General features: G+C 53.0%; 1 protein-coding gene and 1 long non-coding RNA gene across 2 annotated transcripts; one reads left to right on the forward strand and one right to left on the reverse strand.

The window, feature by feature from the left end:
- Nucleotides 1-417: 417 nt before the first annotated feature.
- On the forward strand, nt 418-2,404 carry LOC137222277 (uncharacterized). The gene is made up of 2 exons (XR_010942397.1): nt 418-945; nt 1,630-2,404. It is a non-coding gene; the product is annotated as an uncharacterized lncRNA (long non-coding RNA).
- Nucleotides 2,156-14,249, reverse strand: LSM4 (LSM4 homolog, U6 small nuclear RNA and mRNA degradation associated). The gene is made up of 5 exons (XM_067733247.1): nt 14,121-14,249; nt 10,037-10,078; nt 7,826-7,924; nt 4,766-4,949; nt 2,156-2,810 (listed from the first exon to the last, which is right to left on the reverse strand). Exons 1-5 carry the CDS (start codon nt 14,121-14,123, stop codon nt 2,719-2,721), a joined length of 420 nt encoding a protein of 139 aa, XP_067589348.1. The 5' UTR covers nt 14,124-14,249; the 3' UTR covers nt 2,156-2,718.
- Nucleotides 14,250-26,334: the final 12,085 nt, after the last annotated feature.

Raw genomic sequence — 26,334 nt, forward strand, 5'->3', positions numbered from 1 at the left:
TGTCAGAGGACACCAAAGCACATGCTGAGCCGGTAGGGGCACACATGCTGCTGATGCCAGGACACGCGGACCCCAGGGTCCAGTTGAATGGGTGGGGAGGACAGCGGCCGTCAAGCCTGCCTGGAGGACGTGGGAGGCAGCAGTCTGGGGGCAGGGCTTCCCGGGGGAGGTGCTCTTGGAGCAGCAGGTGAGGCCCAGGAGAGGAGGAATCCGCGCAGAAGTGTGTGCAGGCGGGAAAGCAAGAGACACCCTCCCACCCACCACCAGCTTGCGGGGCTGCTGCTTGAGGCTGCCCACTGAATCCAGGTCTCTGAAATGGACTCATGGCCCCAGGGTGAGGCAGCAGGGCCATCCAGGCTGGCGCTGGCCCCAGGCTGAGTCACACCCTGGGTGTGTGGGTCTCCCTGACCTGTAGCAGCTGGAGCAAACTCCAAGGGGAGGAGGTCGGGGCCTACAGGAACCACCTACACTTAACCACCTACACTTAAGGTAGCCCGCAGGCTGCAGGTCATGCAGCAGTCAGCTGATGGGGGTGAAAATCCCTGGGGACAGACCATCAGAAGGGCAGAAAGAAGGAGGCCGAGTTGTGGGAACCAGGCCAGCACTTTTGGTTTCTCTTCTTGTTGAAGGGGTTGAGGCTGGTTTCTTGAAACCAACCAGGAAGAAGACTGGAAAACGGGCCTGTCCCGACACCCAGCTCAGGAGGACGACGCCTATGCGGCCAGGGCCGGGGAAGCGGCTCATATCACCAGCGGGCAAGGAGAGAAATGAGAGCCCGGACTGCCCGGCTGGAAAGGTCAGGGTTGCCTGGCGCGGGCGGGAAGCCGCGCTTACGCACGCCGAGGATGCGCCCCCGCGCGGAGACGGGGCGCGTCCGGGACCCACGACCCTGAGCTGCGAATGGGCCCTTGGGAACGTCTGAACACGTTCCTGGTCCAGAGCCGGGTGAGGGAAGAAAAACCAAACTGCGGAGAGCAGGAAGGGGCGGGGCTCCTAAAGGGCTTCCCATTCACAGCCGCGCAGGACACCAGAGCCCCACGGATTTCATCAAAGCCTGACTGGAGACGACCCGCGCCCGGCAGGGGGGAGACTTAGCCCCCCAGACCAAGGCCCTGGAGGCCATAATGGGACTCTGCGTCCAGGGCCATGGGGGAGGGGAGTTGTGAACACGGCCCCCTCCCTCCCCAACTGTCCTTCTCTTCTTGAGCCTTCATGTCAGCCGGGCCCCTGCACAGCCCACGTCTGTGATGAGGGAGGTGGGTTCTCAGGGCCCAGGTCACACTCAGACCCCACACCCCTGTCCTCAACCTACGCCAAAGTGTTGCTTTGTCACCAGGCAGGGATTCAGGCAGCCGCAGGTCCCTGGAGGGGGGCCCGGGGAAGAAGCAATGATGGGGGTGAGAGTGGCGGCAGGGTATGGCACTCTGCAGATAGGATGGGGCTGTGAAATCTTAGAGGTCTTCGAGCTAGCTAGGCCAGCACTTTGCAGACCTGATAAGTGGCAGTTCTACAGGCACCACCACCTTTTCTTCCGATCACCCCTCAGAACCGGTCTCAACCCCGTGACAGGTAGAACCCGCACCCACAGGAACCGGCCTCCTAACACCAGCCTGTCTCTGCGGTTCCCAGGAATATCGGTCAGCAGACCATGTCACCGGAAACATTTTCAAAAGTGCTGGCTCAGCGTCTCAAGCAAATCACCGGGTTGTGGAGAGGCAGTGCCCTGACTTGAAGAAAGAGGTAAAAGGTTCACGAAAACCTTCCTCACGTGTTCCTCGAAGCAGCCGCCTGTCATGGCTTCTCTCTCGGTGAACTCTGGTGTGAATGGTGCTTGCAAAACAGGGACGGAGGGCAGAACACTGGTGGCAACGCCAGGCGGTGTAGGTGTCCCGCTGGCTCCCACCTGGGACTTTCCTCCCCCCACCTCCCCACAAAGAGAAGAGGGGGTCGCCTACTGCCCAGAGCCCAGTCTTGCCTTCCACCTTTTGTTAAGAGGCTGCTGAGGGACATGGGAACCAGTGTCCCAACAAATTGCTTCCCCTCAGTGAGAGGCCACAGGGTACAAAAGACAACTTCTTGCATGGGGCTGTGATTTCCTGAGGACACTACCTACTAGATGCACCCAGTGGTTCAAAAGGAATTAATGGATTTACAGTTTGTAGTTGTATTTGTTTTTATTTTTGTAACACAAAGAGGGAGAGAGGAAGTGAAGGGACAGGGCCCAGCGTCGTCCCCCAGAACAGCTTCTGAGGCATACGTTCGCCTGGGTTCGTTTTGAAAAGGCAATTTTGGGGTCCGTGTTTTAGGAAACTCTCCAGGCTGTCAATCTCAGCGCAAACAGCTTAAAATAAAAACCTCCCGTCTGTTCGCCACACAGGGATCTAACACAAAATGCAAAACAAACCTGTTTGGAAAATGCCTGCCCTTAAGACAAGAGTGAGGGCTTTAAAGATTCATTAAACACAGAATCTTCAGGAATCAAGTTGGCTGCGACTTCACAAAACCAGAAGCACAGAATAACGTTTCCAACTGTAGAACTGCTGGCTGACAAAAAAAGAGGAGGATCACAGGATGACAGGCAGGGGGGTCCTCCCCCAACACCTGCCTCTTCTTTTTGTTCTGAACAGACTCATAAACTGGAGAGTAGAAACGCGGCCTTGCGGGTGGAAGCAGATGCCCGGTGGCGGTGGCTCAATCTCTGGGGAACAGAGGGGCGGCTCACTGTTTGCCCGCCTGTCTGCCTGGCTTCTTTTCTGGTTGACCTCTGCCGGTGCCTGGGATTCCACCTCGGCCCCGGCCCCCAAACACACCTGTGAGACAGGGGAAACGGGCTTTAGCAGAGCCGGGCTGGGAGGCCCACTGTGGACTGGGACCAGGAACTGGAATCCTTAGACTGTGGCCAAGTTGTTTAATCCCTCTGGGTCTCAGCTTCCACTTCTATAAAGTGAGGGCAGTGATCCTACCTCTGGCGGGAAGGGCAGGCTGAGAATCTGAGATGGAGTGTCGACCAGGGCTGGGCATGGGTAGTGCTCCAGAACATTCTCAGTGTGACAAGGGACCAGACCAGGCCCCCCAGGGGTGTAAAGGATGCCAGGGAGGACAGAGGTTGGCACCAAGTCACACTGGGGCTTGGGGCGGGCTTCCTGGAAGAGAGGGCTGGGGGCCAAGGTGGAGGGCAGTCACCAGGACAAAGCCAGAAGGGCTTCCAGGAGGAGGAGGGGGGGCACGAACTAAGACAAGGCCTGGACTCAGTCCAGGGATGGGGCAATGACCCCCTGCTGTGAGGCTGGGAGCTGCACCAGGGGACCTGGACCTTCCTTGCTCTGGCACCACCCGCATCTGGCCCAGGAGAGAAACGACTGGGTGGTTTGTGTGTGTCCAGCCTGGAGAAGGGGCAGGGGAGCCTCCTGAGCCCTGACCTCTGCAGTCAGTGGTGGGGCTGTTTCCAAAATACATTTTACGTGGAACAATGGCACTGCTGTTGGGGGAGGTGAGTAGTTGGAGGGAGGGCATGCCCCCGGCCCAGGGAGGTCCCAGAAGGATCAGGGCAGCATGGGGACATAGAAATGTACACACAGGCCCCCTTCCTCCACAGACATGCAGGGGGCCCTCTGGGGACAGAAGCCAATGCTGGCAGGGTCTGCCTAACCTCACGTCTCATGGGGCAAGACCAGCTTTGCCAAGGGGAGCCTGGCTATGCGGGGACCCCTGTGAGAGTCCCACTGGCTGTGGAAGGCCCCGTGGCCTCCGTTCGGAGCCGCCCGAGCAAGCCGCTCTCCCCGTCCTCCCTGCTCCTTCAGGCAGTTTACTTGACAGTGGTGGCCTCCAGTGAAGGGTCTAGCCCCGGGGACAGGTCCTGGGACCCCTGGGACCCTGCTCACCCCCATCCTAGGCTACTCTCCACCTGGGGTGCCCTCCTGCCCTCTTCCATCTGGCTCCTTTCTGATTGTCACGTGAGCCTCAGCTCATGGCTGGCTCCTGTGCCCTTCCCAGCCCTGCCCATGAGCCCCCAAGGTGGGCCCCGGGCCTGGCACACAGGAGGCCCCTCCAGATGCAAGAGACAAAGCCAGGTCCCTCCAAGAACAGGAGCCGGGCGGGGGAGGCGGGAAGGGCAGGGTCTGCAGATGGCCTCTGGGCTCAGGCCCCAGCTGACTGTACAAGTTTAATTTTATGCCAGATTTATAATCTCAGGGTGGTGTGCTGGGATCTGTCCAAAAGGCATGACCTTGGCTTTGTATAAAGGAGTCATAGCAGGGAAGGGTTCCATGCCGGGGCCCCGCGCTGGGGTACTCACCCGCAGTCTAGTGAGGCGGGCACTGTGGGACCCTCTCTGCAGAGGGGAAACTGAGCCTTGGCGAGGTGCCCAGAGCACCTGCCAGGAAACACAGGCAGGGCTCAAGTCCCAGGTCTATGTGGGCCTGGACCCAGACCTAAGGGAGCACTGAGAGCCACTGTGGGGCAGGAGGGCCCAGGTGGGTGAGGGTCAGCACTGACCACCAGGACTCAGCTGGGCTCCCCGGGTTGGGCTCCTGCGGTGGGGATAGGCGGCAACCAGCAGCATCAGCTGTTCTGCAGAGGAGCCCCATGAGTCACAGCCCCCCAGCTCCACGTAGGAGGGGCTCAGAGCCAGGCCCTCGGCACCATGACGGCACCAGCCAAGAATGTCAACACTGGGCCGGGACGGATGCCACGTGCTAGAGTCACCCCCGCCAATGGGGAGGCCCCAGCAGCCTGCTAGGGAGGAAGCAGGGAGAGAAGGGCATACCTCGCCCAGCGCCCCCCATTCCGCGGCCCTTCTGCTGCTTCTGCTGCTGCAGGCCACCGCGGCCGCGGCCCTTGGCCACCACCTCCTCCTTGACCATGTCGATGATCTCATCAGGGATGCGCAGGTACTTGATGGTGCTGCCGCGGATGTAGCACTCGGGCATCCGCCAGAATTTGTCCCCGTCCTGTGAGAGAGGGTGTGTGTGTCAGATCTTTTGGGGGGGTGGTAGGGTCCCTGCAGAGCAGGTGCAGATGGCCGGGGCAGCATCTGTCCCCTCAGGCCGCCTGCACCTGGCATCGCCCCCGCAGGCCCCGCAGGCTGCAAAGTTCTTCGTCCTGGACGGGACACTGGAGGGGCCGCACTCCAGCAGGATCTCTCCAGATCCTTGGCAGCCCTTCACACATGAGAGAGGGTGGGGCAGGGCCTCGTGAGAAGCCTCCGTGTCCTCAGCCTGTCCTCCAGTGGGGGATGCAGCCCGAAGCCTGGAGAGGGGTGAGGCTGTCCCACGCGCCAGGTGCTGCCACAGCCCAGCTCCTCCCCCTCCTGCCCCCAGCCTTCCAGAATTCACCTTCTGGAACCCTCTCTATGCACCCTGACTCATTCATTCACACAAGTATCTCGTGGCAGGGTCTGAGCTGGGCATGGGACACAAGTGAGCAGGACAGAGACCCTGTGTGATGGGTGAAGAGGGCCAGGACGGGGGTGGGGAGCCAGGTCTGGGGCCAGCCAGGGGCAGCTCCCAGTGATGCCAGTTTTCAGGAGAGCTATTGGAGGCTAGAGAGACAAGGGGCTTGTAAAGTTGCAGACTCCTGAGCAACACCAACCCTGCAGTTCTTAGGATGCTGACTGTTTCCTCCCCACCACCATATACCCTGCGACCAGCAAAAGGCCTTCCCTCCACGCTACCTCCTACTGCCCTTGGGCGGGAGCCCGGGGCCTCATCCATCAGATGAATTCTCCGGCCCCATCCCTGTTGCCCAGGCCAGAAGCCTGGTAACCCTCCCCCGCCACGCCTAGAAATCAGACCAAGACACCTCCCTGCTTAGATCCCAATCAGCGCCCCATTGGCCCAAGGACGAGGTCCAAACTCCTCAGTGTGGTTCCAGAGGGCCTGAGATCCAGCCCCACCCTGGCTGCCCTCTCTCGGCACTCGATGTGCCTTCCAGATGGAACTTTCTGGAACACACACGGTGGGCTTCTGGGCCCCAGCACTTTGCACACGCTGTTCCCACCTTTTCACGTCTGGCTAACTCCAGTCCTCAACAGGCCTTGCTTCCAGCCTCCCTGCAAGCCCCAGTCCTGCATGACACTCATCAGCGGTGCCTGGGCCGATCTGGCCCAGCCCAGTGGAGGTACTCGGCAGGGACAAATGGAATGTTTGCGGGCCAACTCTTCCCAGGAACACACACGAGAGCCCCCGACCCATACAGGAACCCCAAGAGGCCTCAGAGCATTCCTTTCCCAGAAATGGTAGGCGAGGGGCCAAGTCCGTGGGGATGCAAAGTACAGCCAGACAGAAACAATGATTGTGTGGAAGCTCAGGGCCGGGGCTGGGGCTGGGGCCGGGGCCGGTGGCTCAGCGCGAGGCTTTCCCTCAGCCAAGGGCAGGCCGAGCCCAGCGCGCTCCCTGTAGGAACAGAGTTTACTGTGCTTTCCATGGGGGCAGCTAAATGCCTCCCGACCCTTGCTCTCCCGTGCTTTCTCAGCCCCTGGGATCTCTGTTCAGCCACCTGCTACCCAAGGGAAGGAGGGGCTGCCATCACCTGTTTACAGATGAGGACTCTGGGTGGCCTGCGTGAGACGGTACCTCCCACCAGCCTCTCCTCCCAACCGCTGGGTCACAGAGGGGGACTCCCCAGGGGGAGCCACGTGTCCAGTCTCGGCTGGCCATGGAGGCCGGACGGACCTTGCCCTGAGACCCAGCGATTGGTTCTAGGTCCCAGAAGTGGACACAGACGTAACAGCGGCATGCAGAAGGACAAGCGCTCAGCTGTGCACTGTGGCATCGTCTGCCACAGGCACACTGGAAACGCCTGCCACCAGGAGTTCGGTCCTAAGAAGCAGGTCACAGAGCCAAGCAGGCGAGGGTAGGGGGTCACAGCCCTCTGTCTGCCTTTTGGGGTGTGAACTGTCCAGGAGCACAGACCGGGGTGAGAGTGGCTGCCTTGTGCTCTGCCGTATGCTGGCGTGGTGAGCCCTGGGGCACACTGCCTGTGGCTCAAGACAGCCGGGCCCTGCCTGGGCCCTCCAGGAGCTTCCTCCCTGTAACATGAGGGGCTATCTTGGGCAGGGGGACAGAGACTGGAATCAAGGTTAAAGGAAAGCTCTAGCAGAACCCAGTGCAGATTAGGGGGAGGGAGTCCTGCCTTCATCACCGTCCTCAGCACTCTGTGGATCATCCCAAGGCGGGGATGACCCTGGGGAACATTCTCCCCCACCCCAGCCCTGCACTTCCTGGTTTCAGGCCTCAGGGGAAACAAGCCCCGTGGTGGCCTGCACATCCCACAGTCACGCCACCACGGCCCACATGGTGGGCAATGCCCACAGCCAGGACCAAAGGCAGCAGAGGCTAACAAGGAGGGTGGGGCCTGCCCTGGAGCCCACCCCCTCCCTGTAGAGCAGGGATTTATGGCCAGAAGCACCCCCCAGGCCTAAGTCCTTCTTGGTCAGGGGTGGCACCCGGGGATGCAGGAGCAGCTCAGTGCCTGCTGGGCAGCATCCCCACAGGTGCAAAGTCCAGGGCACTAGAGAGACTTGGAGCCTTGTCCGGCTGTTCCCCCCAACATCCTGACTAGTCCCTCGGGCCCCGCCCCTGCAAGAGGCCCCGCCCCTGGCAGGATGACTGGTGGTATAGGCTGCGGTAGGCACCCTCCCACTCCTCCCACACGTCCAGGGAAGGGCTTTTACCCCACTTGGAGGCGAGGATGCTGAGGCTCTGTAAAGCCCCAGGTCCCAGTGCGCATTCCTGGCCACACGACCCCCACTCGCTCTGCCCACCAGACCGGAGCTGCCCCAAGGCCCCCAGGCAGCGAGAGCAGACTCGGGGTGGAGGGCACTCACCCTGGACGTGCAGATCACTTCACGCAAGTTGATGTTCATCCAGTTGTCGCAGCTCACCAGGTGCCCATTGTACGTCTCCCCGTTTTTGAGCTCCACCAACTGGAGAGAAAACGGGTCCCACGTCAGTCTCAGGCCCTAAGAGGGGTGCAGACTTACCCCGAAGAGCAGGCCACCACCACCAGGCCTCATTCAGACACATCCTCGTGTCTTCTTTGGACCCACTGGCCACAGCACACGGTGCCCAGGCCCCCAGGGGCCCACCTTACAGGAGACACGCTCTGCTTTCTCGCTACGCTTTGCTGGGCATTGTAGACTTTCTACGATGAAACCATTTTTTTGTGTGCGGAAGAAAGAAACAGACAAAACCCCCCCCCACATCTTTAAAGGAATGAGTAAGGGTGGCCGGGGGCCGGGCAGGTGCCCGGTGATGGCACACATGTGATCCTTGGTGGTCTGGAAAAACTGTTTTTCATTGCAATAACTACTTGCTTATTTTGATGTGTTTCCGGAAAAGCGCGTCATGCAGAAGACAGGCTTTTGCTAGGAAAAGGCTGAGACTTAAAAAAGAATCAATTTAGAGAATGAACTTATGGTTACCAGAGGGGATTGGTGGGGGGAAGGGATAGTTAGGGAATTTGGGATTGACATGTACACAGGACTATATTTAAAATGGATAACCAACAAGGAAGTACTGTATAGCACAGGGAACTCCGCTCAATATTATGTAACAACCTAAATGGGAAAAGAATTTGAAAAAGAATAGACACATGTATATGTGTAACCGAATCACTTTGCTGTACACCTGAAACTAACAACATTGTTAATCAACTATACTCCAACATAAAATAAAAAGTTAAAAAAAAAAATCAACTCTCAGGGCTGGAGAGGCACTGGGCTCCCAGCCGCCACCTCTGTATTGTTCCATGGGCTGGGCATGGGTGCAGGCGCCGGCATAATGAGCGCCAGCGGCAGCCTGGTCCGTGCCTATGACTTCCCGCTGAAGTTCCTGCTGGTGGGTGACAGTGGCGTGGCGAGGGTGAGATCTTGGCGAGCCTGCAGGACGATACAGCCGAGTCCCCGTGCGGCCACCTGGCAGACATCGTGCGCTCTCCTGCTGCCTTCTGCAGTGCTGCAGACATTTTCCAGCTACTCTGCCCGTTTCCCTTGGCAACCACTTTAAGATTTAAAATATGATTTGCAAAGTCATCACTTTCAAGTTTGGAAAAAAAAAAAGAAATAAAAGGAATCAACTCAGCTATCTGCCCAAGAGAAACGAAGACATACATCCATGGAAAAATGTGTTCACGGATGTCCCCAGCAGCTAAAATCTTCACGAATAGCCAAAAAGTGGTAACAACCCAAATGTCCATCATCAGTGGACAAATGGATAAATAAAATGTGGTGTATCCACACAATGGAATATCACCTGGCCGTAAGGAATGAAGCTTTGACACATGCTACAATGTGGACAAACCCCAAGAACATCATGCTAAGTGAAGGAAGCCAGACATGAAAAGCCACATGTTGTGTGATCCCACTTACAGGAAATGTCCAGAACAGACAAATCCACAGAGACAGAAAGCAGATTCGTGGTTGCCCGGGGCTGGGGCGGGGGGCGGGTGGAGGGGGAGGGGAGCAGCTGCTAATGGAGACTGGGTCACCTTTTGGGGTGACAGGATTGCTCTGGAACTACATAGAGGTGGTGGTTGCACAAAACTGTGAATGTACTGAACGTCCCTAAACTGTACTTCGAAAGGTTGAATTGTATGGTATGTGAATAACGTCTGAATTTAAAAAAAAGAAAAGACAACAGAACATATTGACAGATACTACACTTTATCACGAAAGGACAAAGCAGCTTAGGGAATGAGCATCGCATGAACCTATCCATATTTTAAAAACTCATTCACGCTTACACACATGTTAAAAGTCCAGATGTGTATATATCAAAGAATAGTTAAATTGTTGGGAAGATGAACGAAGAGGAGCTTCCACTTTCTCTGAATCTCTAGTATTTGACACTTTTAATAAGCATGTATTACTTTGATCAGGAGCAGAAATGACACAGGTCCTGACGCATGTGGGAGGGAAAAGAGGACAGGCAGGAAGTGACTTTGGCTGGAGGCACCTCACCCTTTGCCCAGTGTCCCTGTCCCTGTGCTGAGGCTGGTCCCCGCTGAAATGTGCCATCCCAGACCAGCAAGTACTCACCATTGGGTGATTCTGAGCCGTTTTCAGCAGTGACAAAGGAAGCTGAAAGGCAAACAAAAGCACATGACTTGTTTCATCAGCCAGCGCTGTGGAGCCCTGGCCTCTGGGCAGGGCTGAGACTCCAGGAGCACACATTCCCCGACAGAAATGCAGCTTCTGAACTCTGCCCAAGCCCAGGACACATACCTGCCTCCTAGCTTAGGACAGAAAAGTCTCAGGAACACCCCCACCCCTGCAATTGCAGAGGCATCTGCCCTCTGGTCTTGGCGCTGACCATTCCGGGCATTTCTTTGTAGCTCAGGCTGCATATAGTCCCACCCCTGACAGGACCAGGTGTAGCCCTCCATGCTTATCAACAGCATCACAGCACACAGGTTCTGCTGCTGCTTGAATTTTTTGCTCCACTGATGTTTCTGAGATACATCCAGGCTAATACATGCAGCTCTAGCTAGGCCTTTCATTGTCGGCATGGTAGGTGGTTATCATCACATCCACTTTATGGACGGAGATACTGCAGCTTAGAGACTGAGAAACTTGCCCGGCACCAGTGAGCTAGTGAGAGACGGAGCTTGACTTGACCCCATCTGTCAGAAGCCAGCTCACGCTGAGCCCACAGGGGGCTCAGGGGGCAGCTCTGATTGAACCAAGAGTGATTTGGCCAGGCGCAACTGGCCTCCCAATCAGAGGCCACATCTGAGCTGGGTGTTCATAGAGGAATTCACCAGGTGAGAGGAAGAAACATTTCAGAAGAAGCCTGTGGTCACTGCAAGTGAGAGCAGATAAAGGATGGGATTTAAAAACGCCCCCTGATAAGGTGAACTTTCAAGATAGTTCTTTTCCCATTATTGCTGAATTTCTTTTTTATAAAAAACATATAGTGTAACTGGGGAAAATAAGTCAGTTCTTTTCATTTTAGGTACACAAATCACAACCCATACACTGGGGCCTGTCTCTGGGTCTCCAGAACGGTGACTCAGGTGGCAGTGCTTGGGTCCAGGGTCCAGTGACAGCCTATCCAGTATAGTCAGGTGAAGGTTCTAGACCAAGGGCCCCACAAGATGGGAAACTGCCTCAGCAAGGATCACACCTTGCCTGAGCAACTTTGCAATCCTAAGTTGGCCTGAGCCCCAGGACTTCTTGGCAGGGGAGTCCCAGCCCACCCTCACCCTCCAATAGGAGGCAGCTGCTTCTCCAGGTGGTGGGGACTGTGTGGCCTCTCTCAGGAGGCCACAAGGGGCCCTCAACCCCCAGAGGATGGCTCCCTATGGAAGGGCTTGGTGGGGGGATATCTCACATCCCACGGGCCTTCCCTAAGAGCCACCCGGGGAAGATCCAGGGGCGGCAGGAAGCCAGGCCCAAGCCCACTTCCTGCACTGGCTTCCTGGAAGGGCACGATAAGGAGGAAGAAGGAGCCACGTGGAGAGGAGGTGGCTGCTCCGAGGAGGGTGGGCAGGCAGGCTGGGGTCCCAATGTGGCCAACCTGCAGCTCCTGCCCTCTCCTCCGGAATGCATCTGTGTGATGCTGCCGGGTGCGGAGAGCTGGAGGCTCAGCCGCGCGTGCACGAGCCACACACCCAGGGGGTATTTTACAACGGAGAAGCCTCACGCTTTGCTGGGCAAGCCTGTTCTCTGTGCCCACAATGGGAATCTGGACCAGGGCGATGACACACCTAGGTCCTCCTCCCAGATCAGCAGAGAGGGGACAGGACCAGCTTAGCCCTGGAAGGCGAGAATGAAGATGGACTCAGTGCTGAGAGGTGGAGGGAGGGTCACAGCAGTACAGTCAAGGCCCCTCTAGATGAGGCACCAGCGGTAGAGCAGATGGGACCTGCCCAGGGACATGGAGCAAGATCCCGCTAAAGCCGGGGAAAGTAGGCTGATGCCTGCCAGCAGGGGACCCACAGACGTCCTTCAGTGGCATACAGAGCCTCTATGCCAGTCCCTCTCAGGTTGCCACCCTGTCCCAGCTACCGGCAGCACAGCCCTGAAGGACCCACAACCTCCTTAGCTGTTGCTGGCAGTGTGCCCTCAGAATACGGCTGCAACACAGATGGGTCCAGCACCTGCTCACAACCCTCGCCTGCGCAGCCGCCCCCTAGGCGGGCCAGAGCCAGGCCTGACACGGTCCAGCAAACTGGCCCACTCAGCGCCTCACACACCATGCCCGGTGCTGCTGGCCAAGCTTTGTTCCTCGGTTCCCTCTGCCTGGGGTGCCCTTCCCCAGGCTGGCGGCTGCTCCCTCGGCCAGGCCCTCATTATAACCCCATGGAGGGAACACGGTTTCCACCTGGGCCACCCTCTGCTGTTTCTATTATAGGACGTAGCCAGTCTCTAATTAACTTGTTTATTTATTATGTCTCCCTGGCTAGACTGGAAGTGCCACAAGCCTCCTGCTAGACTGGAAAATTCAGAGGGTGTGGACTTTGTCCAGCACTGAACACCAGGGCCAGGCACACGTGAAGGACTCAGTAAATATTTTCTGAACAAATACAGCACACACCACCAAGGGAGGCACTTGGGGCAGGGGGGATTCTTGCTCAAAGGAGAGGCTCAAAGGAGAGGTGGCACTGGGATAGCAATGCCAAGCAGTGGTCACATCTTGCCATCTTCTACGTCCTTGTCCCCAAACTGTGCTGGAGACAGAGGCGAAGGGAAGGGGAGGATCCTCGGTGAACTTAAAAGCCAAGGGGAAGGGGCGGCGGCAGGGGTGTGGGGATGGAAGACACTTGAAGGTGCCAGGGAGACAGGAAAGGGCCAAACACCCAGTTCAGGGGGAGACAGGGTCATCTGGAGTCGGGAAAGTCATAAAAGAGCTTTAGGCATGAGAACTCCTTTTTCTGGCCTTTCTCAGAACGCCTGGGGTCTGACCCTCAGGCCTGGACCAATCCAGGACTAGACCTAATAGTATCCTGAGGCTCCCAACTCAGGAAGCTGGTTGCAGACCACCCACTCCCTCGCCCACACCTCTGCTTCCGGCCCTGCCCTGCCCTGACCACAGGGAACAGGCAGTGTGTCATGCCTTGTCCACTCCTGAACACTCCTCAGAAGGCGCGAACAGGTTGAATGAATGAATCTGTACTTCACACAGACACTGTTCTAGGCTCTGGGACTATATGAAGATAAAAGACAAAAATCCTGTCTCCATGCCCAGTCCCTCAGACCAACTCTACCCTCCAGCAGAGAGGAACCTGCTTCCTTCTCTCCATCCTTACACTGACCAGGAGAATTTAGCGAGCCCTCACGGTCGGCTCTGAAAAATGTGCAACCATCTCAGAGCAACTCAGGTGCTGATGGGCCAGGTACTCTCCCAAGAAGCTCTCAGCTCTCAATTCCTCTGTGTGGACCTCCGTTTCCCTGTCATACGCTGGGGGCACAGACACTCTCTGGGTTAGATCTACAACTTCCACAACTTGTGAGCGCCATGGCCCTGGGGAGGCTTCCTGTCAGGGCCTCAATTTTTCTTTTTGTGAACTGGGAGGGTGCAGTTAGTCCATCCTTAGCTCAAAATACCCCCTCTCCCTCTGAACGACATACTGTGTGACACAGGAAGAAGCAAACCCTTCTCTGGGTCTGTTTGTCAGCCTGAAAAAGAGAGGCACAGGAGGTTGTGCGGCTAGCATTCTAAGGGCCTTACAAGCCCTGAAATTCCCTAAACTGGTTTAATTTGAGAACGCACACCGGCCCCCTACTTCTTGGCGCTCTAGCTTTGCAATCTATGAGGTTAGACTGGGTCGGATGCACTCGGAGTCACTTCCCTGCCCGAAAAGTCACTCTGCGGCATTCACCGGGCCCTTCGGTGGGTCCCTTTCCTCGCCGGCCTGTTTCCCCACCTGAAAAATGGGAAGACTGCGGCTACACCGCTATACTATGATTACACGTTCGGTCAGTCCCAAGTTCCCCTGAGACCGACATGCTGGGTGTCCTGAAAGAAGCCCCTGCCGTCCCCGGTCTCAGTTACCACCCCCTCGGGCCGGGGGTGGGAGGACTCGAGGCCCGGATGGCACGCTCGCTCCGCATCACCCCCTGCCCCAGCACCCGCCCCGAGGGCCCTTGGCGGCCGGCTCCCCCGTCGTCTTGCCCTCACCATGGTGTCGGCGGGGACCGGGTTCGCCGGCCACTTCCGCCACTGCCGCCGCCGCTCACGTTCCCGCCGGTAGCAGCCCCGCTGCGCGCCACTAGGCTGAAATGGAGTGGCAGCGACGCGAGCCAGTCAGAGAGGGGCTCGTGGGAAGGACAACCAATCCACGCAGAGTAAGGCGAGGCCTACTAAGCACGAGGGCGGGGCGGGCCGTGTTCTCACAGGAGAAATGAGGGACAGACTCGTAAAGTGCCGCCGTGAGTGCTGCAAAAGGGGGCGGAGCAATGTGCGCAGGCGCAGGAGGCCTTGTGGGCAAAAGCGCATGCGCAGGCGAAACCCTCGCGGATCTCGGCTCCACGCCGTGGGCGAAGGCGGTTATTACCTCCAGTTTCGAGAGAGAGAAATGGAAGCTGTTTGGTTGTTATTGGGATGTGCTTATGTCTCCCTTCGGGCCCCTCCTCTCCTGAGTCTCATGATTGTAGTTGACCATTATCCAAGGCATGTCTTTTGGTAGGTTGGAATCCCGGCTGTGCCCTTTGAGCCTCAGTTTGCCTCCCTTTGAAATGGCCGTAATAATAGTGTATGCGCTAGAAGGTTGCAGTGAGGACAGAACGAGTTAAGCCACGGAAGAGCACGTAGAACAGAATCTGGCACATACTGACCACTTGATACACGGGTGTGCAACATTGAGCACCTACTATGGACCCGCTCCTAGAAACACATAAGTGAATAAACCAGACAAAACTCCAGGCCCTCCTGAGGCTTAGGAGCCCACTGAGGAGACAGCCGGTAAACAAAATAATTAGGAAAAGGTATTAGTTTCCTTGGGCTACCGTAACAGAGGGATCAAACTGGGTGACTTTAAACCATAAAACTTGACCCAGAAGTTGAAATCAAGGTGTTGGCAGGGTTCGTTCCTTCTGAAGGATCTGAGGCACAATTCATCCTATGCCTCTCTCCCAGCAATCCTTGTAGTCTTTGGTTTATTTATTTCTTTTTATCTTTTTATAAATGTATTTATATTTATTTTTGGCTGTGTTGGGTCTTCGTTGCTGCGTGCGGGCTTTCTCTAGTTGTGGCGAGCAGGAGCCACTCTTCACTGTGGTGTGTGGGCCTCTCACTGCGGTGGCTTCTCTTGTTCCAGAGCACGGGCTCTAGGCATGTAGGCTCAGTAGTTGTGGCACACGGGCTTAGTTGTTCTGCGGCATGTGGGATCTTCCCAGACCAGGGCTCGAACCCGTGTCGCCTGCATTGGCAGGCAAATTCTTAACCACTGTGCCACCAGGGAAGTCCTGTAGGCCTTGGTTTATAAACACATTACTCCAGTCTCTGACTCTGACATCACATGGCTTTTCTCTGTCTCAGATCTTCCTCTTCATTTCTATGAGGACACTCCTTTCTCTTATTAGACCCACCCTAAATCTAGGATAAATTTCATCTTGAGATCCTTAATTATATCTGCAAAAAGACTTTATTTCAAATAAGGTCATATTCACAGATATGGAGGTTAGAACTTATCTATGTTATCCAAGATATGCTAGAACATTTCTTTTTAGGGACAATACTCAACCCACTACATCAAGTATTAGCTATGATTCCTTTGAACATAGACATTTATTTGAATAGTTCATGTCTCCTAGGTGACCATGCATGTACTTTCACACACTCATGAGCATATCTGCAGCCTAAATTTCCAGGAAAGGTCCAGCTGGATGACCATCGAGGGTTCCTTCCTCTGCCTTGACTTTCACAGATGTCTTGACCTTCAGGTCTGTAAATGAGACATAGGTGTTCTCCTCCAGTGACTACCCTTTTCCAGGCCTCCTTAGTGTCAGCGCTGGCCCGAGAGCTTTTTCTTTTCTTTTTAATTTTTTGACTGCACCACGTGGCTTGTGGAATCTTAGTTCCACGACCAGGGATTGAACCCGCCCTGGCAGTGTCACTGACAAGTCCTAACCACTGGACGGCCAGGGAATTCCCGAGAGCTTTTTCTTACCAAGCCCAGAGCCAAGCTCTTCCAGCTGTAAAGTCCCTATTCCTCTCAGAGCCAGCTCAGGGAGCCCCTGATGCTCAGCTTCTCAATAAAAGATTCCGCTGCATCAGGTCTACCCTGATCTACCCTCCAGGACCTGGTGAGGGGAAAGGGGTCTGGGGACCAGCTTTGCTATGAAGGGACTGAGTGACTCAGGCATGTTTCTCCCTCTCCCTTCTCGTTAAAAACAGGAATACAGGAGCTTCCCTGGTGGCGCAGTGGTTGAGAGTCCGCCTGCTGTTGCAGGGGACATGGGTTTGTGCCCTGGTCCAGGAAGATCCCACATGCCGCGGAGCGGCTGGGCCCGTGAGCCATGGCCGCTGAGCCTGCGCGTCCGGAGCCTGTGCTCCGCAACGGGAGAGGCCACAACAGTGAGAGGCCCACGTACCGCAAAAAAAAAAACAAAAAAAAAAACAGGAATACAGATCTTCCTGGACTTACGATGGGGTTACGTCCCAATAAACCCATCATACGTTGAAAATATTGTAAATTGAAAAGACATTTAATACATTTAGCCTACTAAACATCGTACCTTAAACGTACTCAGAACACTCACATTAGCCTATAGTGGAGCAAAATCATCAAACACAAACCTATTTGATAAAATGTTGAATATCTTACGTAATGTGTTGAACACTGTACTGAAAGTAAAAACCAGAATAGTTTTAAGTGTATCAGTTGTTTACCATTGTAACCATATGACTGACTGGGAGCTGAGGCTCACTGCCAGCTGCTCAGCATCACGAGAGTGTATGTCTAGCCCCGGAAAAGATCAAAATTCAAAGTTCAGTTTCTACTGAATGATTGCTTTTGCACATCATGAAGTTGAAAAATCTGAAGTCAAACCATCATAAGTCGGGGACAGTCTGTGATCATCTCTGCAAATCAGGGTTACTGTGTGGAGTGATCACATGTGAAACCCATATAGAGTGCCAAGCACCTGGTAGCCTTGGACCCACAGTTGTCCTTCATGTCTTAGTTTGGGGTCTGCCCTCCCCCAGAAGCTGACCCTGAGATAAGGACTCAAGGACACATGGAGTATTCAGGGGGTGACCCCAGGAAGTCCCCACTGGGGATGGAGACCTGAGACAGGGAGGGAAGGATCCCTGCAGTGGATGCCAATGAACAGGTGACAAAGTGGGCACCTGAGGGTTAGTCCAGCTGTGGACCTTAGGGAGACAGCATAAGAGCTTGTGTCTCAAAGTGGTCCCACCCAGGGTCAGGGCAGAGTTTATTTTCCCCTCTATCATTGGCTTGGGGATGCTCCCAGGGTTGCTGGTGAGGTCAGGGAAGTGTGCAGGATGCTAGTAAGTGGCCAACAGTGATATGCCGATTGGGCTAGAGGAATCAGTGTGACCAGCCGAGACTTATTTGCCAAGGGTAAAGGCCGCTTTGATGTAAACAACATAAACTGGGCTACATGAAGTGCTCCAGCGTCAACATGGTGGTGGAAGTAGGAAGAAAATTGCATGCTGGTTCACCTCGTTCTGACTTTTCTAGACTTTTCTATGTTCAGTCCTTCTCCTTTTGCATAACTGACAAACTCCTGTTCATCCTTGAAAATTCTGCTTGGGTGACCCCGTGTGGCGGACTATGGTTACTGCAGATTTGGTCAGCTCTTTCAACACAGGGGTGGCCAATCGGAGTTCTCCGTCCACCTGGGCATAGTCGTTGGCCAAAGAGGAGCAAGTGACCAACCAAAGCCAATTAGACTCACCCTTGGGACGGATACTGAGGGCCAGAAGGGAGAAAAGTGCTTTTCATAGAGGTTTTTTAAAGTGCAATAGTGAAAGCCCAGTGCCATCCCGATTGATCTTCTGGAAGAAGCTCTCTGCAGGTTGAATCTAACATAGAACTCCTCTGTGGAAAAGAGGCACAGTTTGAGCCCCTGGATCTAGCTATAACTGAAGTCATAAGGTGCGACTTTCCACTTATATGAGCCCAACAAGTTGTCTTTTTTTTTTTTTTTTTTTTGCTGTACGCGGGCCTCTCGCTGTTGTGGCCTCTCCCGTTGCGGAGCACAGGCTCCAGACGCGCAGGCTCAGCGGCCATGGCTCACGGGCCCAGCTGCTCCGCGGCATGTGGGATCTTCCCGGACCGGGGCATGAACCCGCGTCCCTGCAGCATCAGCAGACGTACTCTCAACCACTGCACCACCAGGGAAGCCCCAACAAGTTGTCTTTTATTGCTTAATTCACTTGGAGTGTGGACTCTGTCCCTAGCAGTTGGCAGGCCCTTCACTAATGCATAGCTGCTCTGTGAATTCTTCAATGACTGCCCCCCCCAAATCTAATCATTCCTTCTCTTATACTTTGAACTTCAGTACCTTGCATTGATTTTCATCATTACCTGGTTTGTAATTGTACCACGCTGTAATTGCTCATTTGCACACTTAAGCCTTCTTGACCCTGACTTGTAGGAGCAACGTGAGAGTTTGCATGGGCCGCTATTTTAGGCTGTCAGCACAGTTTTTCCTTCCCCCCCATCATGGACACATGACCCGGGCTCAACCAATCAGAGGTCTTCCCTGGAAGTCTCCTGGAATTGCAGAGCTGGAGTAATGTGAGTCAGACATGGCCATCTTTTCACTTTAGAGTCTTGGCCGTGTTTAATCCTGGATCCAGCTGTACCTGATGCTTCAGAAGATCGTCATCCTTTCCTATCCCTTGAAAATACTCCTCTATTTTTTTCCAGTCCAGTTTAAATTGTATTTCTGACAGCGGAAACCTGAAGACTGTGAACCAAGATACCTATCAAATTTAAAAAGATACACTATCCTCCACTTAAAAAAAAGGGGGGGAGGGGGATCATAAAACTCAGTGCTGGTGGGGGATCATAAAACTCAGTGCTGGCAAGGTTGTCGTGAAACTGGTAGACATATATTTTCTTTTAAGTGGGGGAGAAATGGCATTATGTTTCAAAATCCATAAAAGTGTCACACCCTGCAACTCAGTAATTCACTTCTGAAATTTTATACTAAGGCGGTCTTGCAAATGAAGGGAACTGCTCCATACCAAGACCTTGCAACAATGTTGCCGATTCTAAAACAGCAGAAAGGATATAAATGTCTAACAGCAGTGGACTGGTTGAGTAAGCTATGTTTCCTCCACTAGACAGAATATTTTCCATTCATTAAAAAATTATATGTAAATCCTCCCCCACCCCCACCCCCCGGGAGCAGGCAGTGGGCTGAGCTTAGTGGTTAGATTCTAAAAAAGAGAGAGAAGGGGGGGCTTTCCTGGTGGCGCAGTGGTTGAGAGTCCGCCTGGTGATGTAAAGGACACGGGTTCGTGGCCCTCTCCAGGAGGATCCCACATGCCGCCAAGCCGCTGGGTCCGTGAGCCATGGTCGCTGAGACTGCGCGTCCGGAGCCTGTGCTCCGCAACGGGAGAGGCCCTAACAGTGAGAGGCCCGCGTACCGCAAAAAACCTTGGTTAGGGAACTAAGATCGCACATGCTTCGGGGCAACTAAGCCCGCACGCACCACAACTAGAGAGAGCCCGTGTGCCGCAATGAAGATCCAATGCAGCCAAATAAATAAACAAATAATTTTTTTAAAAATGTAAGTTCTTAAAAAAAAAATTTATCTTCCTTAATTTTGTTTTCTTCTGTTTTAAGTTGCAGGTGGAAACTGCTTCCCCCATCTCCCCCTCCTGCCACTACATTCATAGCCTCTGAGGATTACCAGAACCCACTTCGCAAAAGGAGTACCGGAAAAAAAGAAAATTGCTAGAAAACTATACGCATCTTTTTTTTTTCTTATTCTTTGTTTCTCTGTTTCTTTCTTTTTAAAATTTTGGCCACGTGGCTTGAAGGATCTTAGTTCCCTGATCAGACCTGCGCCCTCAGCAGTGAAAGCACGGAATCCTAACTACTGGACCGCCAGGGATCAGCACAAGCTGATCACATATCCTGCGACCCACCTCCCTCACTTGGCCTTGAAAAATGCTTTGCTGAAACCTTTCTGGGTGTTTGGGGTTTTTGAGCACGAGCCACCGGAGCCACCCTTCTCCTTGGATGGCACCTTACAATAAACCCTGCACTTTCCTTCACCACAACCTGGTGTCAGTAGATTGGCTTTACTGCACGTGGGTGAGCAGACCCAAGTTTGGTTCAGTAACAAAAGCACCCGCTCCATCTTCTAGTCTGAGCCCCTGAAAGTACTCACACGTCTCAAGACCGCCTGGAGAAAAAGGGGCATTCACCCTTTGAAACGCGCATGTCTACCCAGATGTCACTCTGCCTAACTCGGCCAAAAGGCCCATCCAGTCCCTGAACTGGCAGAGCCAAAAGGAAGGAGCCCCAAGAAGGCGCCATGGGGTCCCATGGGCTTCCACTCTCTCCCACCTCCCCCAAGGCCACACCCAGCAGGAGCTGGCAATGCGAAGAGTCTTGGAGATCCTAGGGGTGGGATCTGAATCCAGCTCCAGTTCTAGCCTCCCCCACCTGGCTCTCTGTGGCTGTGAGCCCCTAATCTCCCAGGGCTGTCAGGGTGGGGGCCCACAGAGAAATGCATCTCCTTTCCCAAGCCAACCTCCAGCATGGTGGGTTCTGCTCTACTTAGCATATTTATTGAGCACCGATTCGTGCTGGGCCCTATGCACAGCGGTGACCAAGTCAGATCAGGTCCTTGCCCTCCCATGCTCACAGTCCAGAGGGAGACAGTCGGCAGCTGCACAACTGTATGAATAAAAGTGAAATTACAGCAGTGACACGTGTTAGGAGAGATTGGAGTTGGCATGGAGAGAGAGCATGTGGAAGAAACTGGATAGACTGTGGGTTTGTTGATTGACTAAGCAATACATCACACTCATCTTTCCATATGCAAACAGCGCATTCTATTTAAAAAATACTGTATAGTGCAGGTAATAAATTCAATATCCTGTGATAAACCATAACGGAAAAGAATATGAAAAAGAATGTATATATATGTATAACTGAATCACTTTGCGGTACAGTAGAAATTGACACATCATTGTCAATCAACTATACATCAATAAAAAAAAAAGATGCTCCATGAAGACATTCTGTGTGACCACATTGTTATCTATGTTAATACTCCTATTATATACTTTACCTTCCTTCCCAGGACTCACTGGGGCCCCAGTACTCTTTGATCCCCATTTTACAGATGAGGAAACTGAGGTTTGGAATGGGAAAATAACTCATCTGAGAGCAGGCACCACGTGAGGAGCCAGGCAGAATTTGAACCCAGGCGATCTGGCTCTAACCACCACACTTGCTGCCCTCCATTCTCTCCCTAAGAATATTGCATAGAAATTTTAAAAGGAAAAATTCTTCACAAATGAAATGTTTTTGTTTGTTTTGTTTCTTTGTTTGTTTTTACAACTCCAGGAAATAAGGTGTGGTACCTGAGTCCATTACATCGTACCGTCAATTTCCTGTTTTTTTTAAAAAATTTATTTATTTATTTATTTATTGGCTGCGTGGGGTCTTCGTTGCTGCACCCGGGCTTTCTCTAGTTGCAGCGAGCAGGGGCTACTCTTCGTTGCAGTGCACTGGCTTCTCGCTGCGTTGGCTTCTCTTGTTGCGGAGCATGGACTCTAGGCGTGTGGGCTTCAGTAGTTGTGGCACGCGGGCTCAGTAGTTGTGGCTCGCGGGCTCTAGAGTGCAGGCTCAGTAGTTGCAGCGCATGGGCTTAGTTGCTTTGCCGTGTGTGGGATCTTCCTGGACCAGGGCTTGAACCTGTGTCGCCTGCATTGGCAGGAAGATTCTTAACCACTGTGCCACCAAGGAAGCCCCAATATCCTGGTTTTGACAATGGTTTAGTTAAGTGTCCACGGAGAGGGAACTGGTTTAGTTAAGTGTCCATGGAGAGGGAACTATTTTTGCAACTTTGTCAGTCTTAAAATATTTCCAGATAGGAAGTTAGAAAAGTTGAATGGTCTAAAGAATTGAAAGCAGAATCTCAAAAAGATACTTGTGTATCCATGTTCACAGCAGCATTACTCAGGATGGCCAAAAAGTGGAAGCAACCCAAGTGTCCACTGATGGATAGATGGATAAACAAAATGTGGCCCATTCATACAGTAGAATATTATTCAGCCTTAAAAAGGAAGGACATTCTGACACATGCTACTACATGGATGAACCCTGAGGACATTATGCTAAGTGAAATGAACCAGTCACAAAAGGACAAATACTGTATGATTCGGCTCATATGAGATGCCTAGAAGTATTGAAATTCACAGTGAAAGAAAATAGAATGGTGGGTGCCAGGGGCTGGGGGGGGGGAATGGAGAGTTGTTTCATGGGTACAGTTTCAGTTTTGCAAGATGAAAAGAGTTCTGAAGGTTGGTTGCACGACAATGTGAAGAATGTACTTTTAACATTGCTGAACTGTACACTTGAAAATGGTCCATTTTATGGTTTTATCACAATTTAAAAAAATCGAGTGGTGTTTTTTAAAAAGGAGAGTGTATCATCTTTATTTCTTTTTTAAAAAAATTTATTTATTATTTATTTTTGGCTGTGTTGGTTCTTCGTTGCTTTGTGCAGGCTTTCTCTATTTGCGGCGAGCAGGGGCTACTCTTTGTTTTGTTGCGCGGGCTTCTCGTTGCGGTGGCTTCTCTTGTTGCGGAGCATGGGCTCTAGGCATGTGGGCTTCAGTAGTTGTGGATCATGAGTTCTAGAGCACAGGCTCACTACTTGTGGCTCACGGGCTTAGTTGCTCCGTGGCATGTGGGATCTTCCCGGAACCCGTGGACCCTCCTTGGCAGGTGGATTCTTAACCACTGCACCACCAGGGAAGCCCTCATCTTTTATTTCTGAGTAGTCCATGTATGTACACAGTGGAAGAAATGCTGAGGGTGTCTCCCCTCCACCCCCACTTTCACCTCCCCCATATTCTGGTTCCCTCCCCAAAGCCCCCACTGTTATCATGTTATCAATTTCTTACTCTTCCTTCCTCAGATATTTTCTGCATTTGCAAACACATTTTTCTTACTCTGACATTTGTTTTTCATTCCATCAGTGCTTCCACGCTGTTTTTTTTTTTAATCATTGTGATAAAATACACATAACACTTACCACTTCAACCATTTTAAAGTGTATGATCCAGGGACTTCCTGGTGGCGCAGTGGTTAAGAGTCTGCCTGCCAATGCAGGGGACACGGGTTCGAGCCCTAGTCTGGGAAGATCCCACATGCTGTGGAGCAACTAAGCCTGTGCGGCACAACTACTGAGCCTGTGCTTTACAGCCCGCAAGCCACAACTTCTGAAGCCCGTACTCCTAGAGCCTGTGCTCCACAACAAGAGAAGCCATCACAATGAGAAGCCCGCGCACTGCAATGAAGAGTAGCCCCTCGTTCGCCACAGCTAGAGAAAGTCCACATGCAGCAATGAAGACCCAACGCAGCCAATAAATTAATAAAAATAAAATTAAAAAAATAAAGTATATGATCCAGTGGCATTAAATACATTCACCATGCTGTGCAACCATTGCCTCTTATCTAGTTTCAGAACACTTCCATCACCCCCAAAAGAAACCCTGTCCCCATTAGCAGTCACTTCCCATCTCCCCTCCTGCAGCCCCTGGCAACCACTAGTCTGCTTTCTGTCTCTGAATTTTCCTGTTCTGGACATTTCATATCAATGGAATCATACAGTATGTGGCCTTATGAGTCTGGCTTCTTTCACTCAGCCTGGTGTTTTAAGGTTCATCCGCGCAGCAGCATGTGTCAGTGCTTCATTCCTCTTCACTGTTGAGTAATATTCCATTGTAGGAATGGACCACGGTTTATTTCTTTAACTGTTGATGAACATTTGTTTTCTTTTCTTCTGGCGATTGTGAATAGTGCTGTCATGAACTTTCACCTATAATATTTGGACACCTATTTAATTATTTTGGCGTTATCCCTAGGAGTGGAATTGCTGGGGCCTATGGTAACCATGTTTAACTTCTTGAGGAACTGCCAAACTTTTCCACAGTAGCTGCACCACTTTACTGTACTTGGCTTTCCAATGTAACCATCTTGGTTTTTTAAATAAAGAGCTCTCCATCCCTCACCCTCCCTTCACCTCACCCCTCACAGGCACTGAGCTGCTTGTTACACTGTTGCAAAGCCAGACTGTGTCTCTCTCTGTGAACACATAACTTAGCCCCATCTAGCCAGCTTTCTTTGGCCCTTCTTGTGCTTCCTTAAGGACTTTGGTCCTGCTTTTCCTTCCCTAAGGACTCACCCACTTATTTCTGATCCAAATCCCAGCCCCTTCCATGTGTGACTTGGGACGAGCGGCTTAGCTGCTCTGGGTCCCTTTTCCTTACTTGCAAAATGGGAGAAGAATAGTTCCTCTCTCCGAAGATTTGTGATATTAAAAAAGAGAACATCAGTGATGTGCTTAAACAGGGCCTGCATCCAGTGAATACTAACTTTTACCCCCGTAACTCTCGGCAGTAGCATGTGACTCAGTTTTTCTGATCACGGCTAACTCAGTGTCATCAATTTCCTTTTTTTCTTTTTTTCCCATTGCGATGGGGGGGAAAATGAAACCCTCTGTGGTTTCCCTCTCTTCACATCACCAGCTTCTAGCAATACATGCACTTTGTACCAGACACTTATTACATGTTTGAGTTATAAAACCAGATTCTTGGTGAGATTTTTCTTCTGTTCTTTTCTTCTACTTGGCTGAGGTCTCGCTCCCACAGCTGGCCCAGGCTGGATTTCAGATTTTCTGAATTCTACCTGAAACTGCCAGAGACCAAAATAGCCACTGAGTGTGTGACCTCTGGTCTGAGCTTGCAAACAAGGCTGCCGGGCAGTTCAGAGAACATTGCTTTGGATATTCTGAGGCCTGGGCCAGAGGCAGACGGTCCTTGTTCAGCACCCTAACTAATCTGGGCCAAGGCTGCTTGGAATGAGATGTCAGTGACCCACGTCCAAGGTCCAGTCCTGTTTCTAAGGATGTGGCCAGAAACTCAGCCGTATTTTTTGGCTATATTTGGAAGAATGCTGGCCTCTGCTGAATGTGGGTTGGGGACCTACTGTGTGCCAGGCACAAGGCTCTAATGGAGACATAACCCTTTTCTGGAAGTCAGGGCAGGAAAAGGGAAATGAACCAGAAAAGCAGTGTCGGGCTTCCCTGGTGGCCCAGTGGTTAAGAATCTCCCTGCCAATGCAGGGGACACGGGTTCGAGCCCTGGTCCAGGAAGATCCCACATGCCGGGGAGCAACTAAGCCCGCAAGCCACAACTACTGAGCCCGCGTGCCTAGAGCCGGTGCTCCGCAACAAGAGAAGCCCCCGCAATGAGAAGCCCGCGCACCACAATGAAGAGTAGCCCCCACTCACTGCAACTAGAGAAAAGCCCACGACGCGCAGCCAAAAATAAATAAATAAATAAAATAAAATTAAAAAAAAGAAAAGCAGTGCCTATAAAGGAATGATTTCTGAATGTGATTGCTGCTCTGAAGAGGATGAAACAAGGAAATGAGACGGACCTACTGGGGTGGTGGTGAGTTGGGGTGGGGGATTTCAGCCAGGGTGAGGAGGACCCCTAGGAGGAGGTGATGTTCCAGCTAAGCCCTGAAGAAGCAACTAGTTTTGCAGGAACCTGTAGGGTATGTTCCAGGCAGAAGAAACAGCAAGTGGTGCAAAGGCCCTAAGGTGGGACTGTGTTGGGTGGGCCCTTGGAGGACTGCTGGGTCTAGAGCAACTGTGTTTGGGGAGAAGGAGGGAGGGGAGGCCCAGGTATCTGGGGCCACGTCAGCCTCCTTAGCAATACAGGAGCCTGCTTTGGGCACCACCCAGCTGTGGGTGCCCGGTTTTCACCTTATTTCATCCCTCCCTCAAACTCCTGGCTTGAATGCCGCATCTGTGACCCCAGGAGGATTTAGGTGAATGGCCTTCCGAACTATGCCTCAGTTTTCTCATCTGTAAAAGGGGCCGAATAATGGAGCCTTGCTCACAGGGAGCTGGGGGGCACCGATATAACTCACAGCAAGCGATCGGTGAACATTGTGGAATGCATAACAGGCTCGTCCCCAGCGTGTGACTCGAGTTCAAGCGGCCACAGCCTGCAGTACGAACTGTCCCCATCGTACGGGTGGGTAAACTGAGGTTGGGGAGTGGGGGCAACCACTGTGGGGAGAGTTAGGGATGGGGCGTGCACTCTGCGTCTTGGTCGCGGGGACGCGCACGCCCAGCGGCCCGGCCGGGGGCGGGGCCGGG

Source organism: Pseudorca crassidens, chromosome 3, assembly GCF_039906515.1.
Source record: "Pseudorca crassidens isolate mPseCra1 chromosome 3, mPseCra1.hap1, whole genome shotgun sequence".
NCBI classification, from domain to species: domain Eukaryota; kingdom Metazoa; phylum Chordata; class Mammalia; order Artiodactyla; family Delphinidae; genus Pseudorca; species Pseudorca crassidens.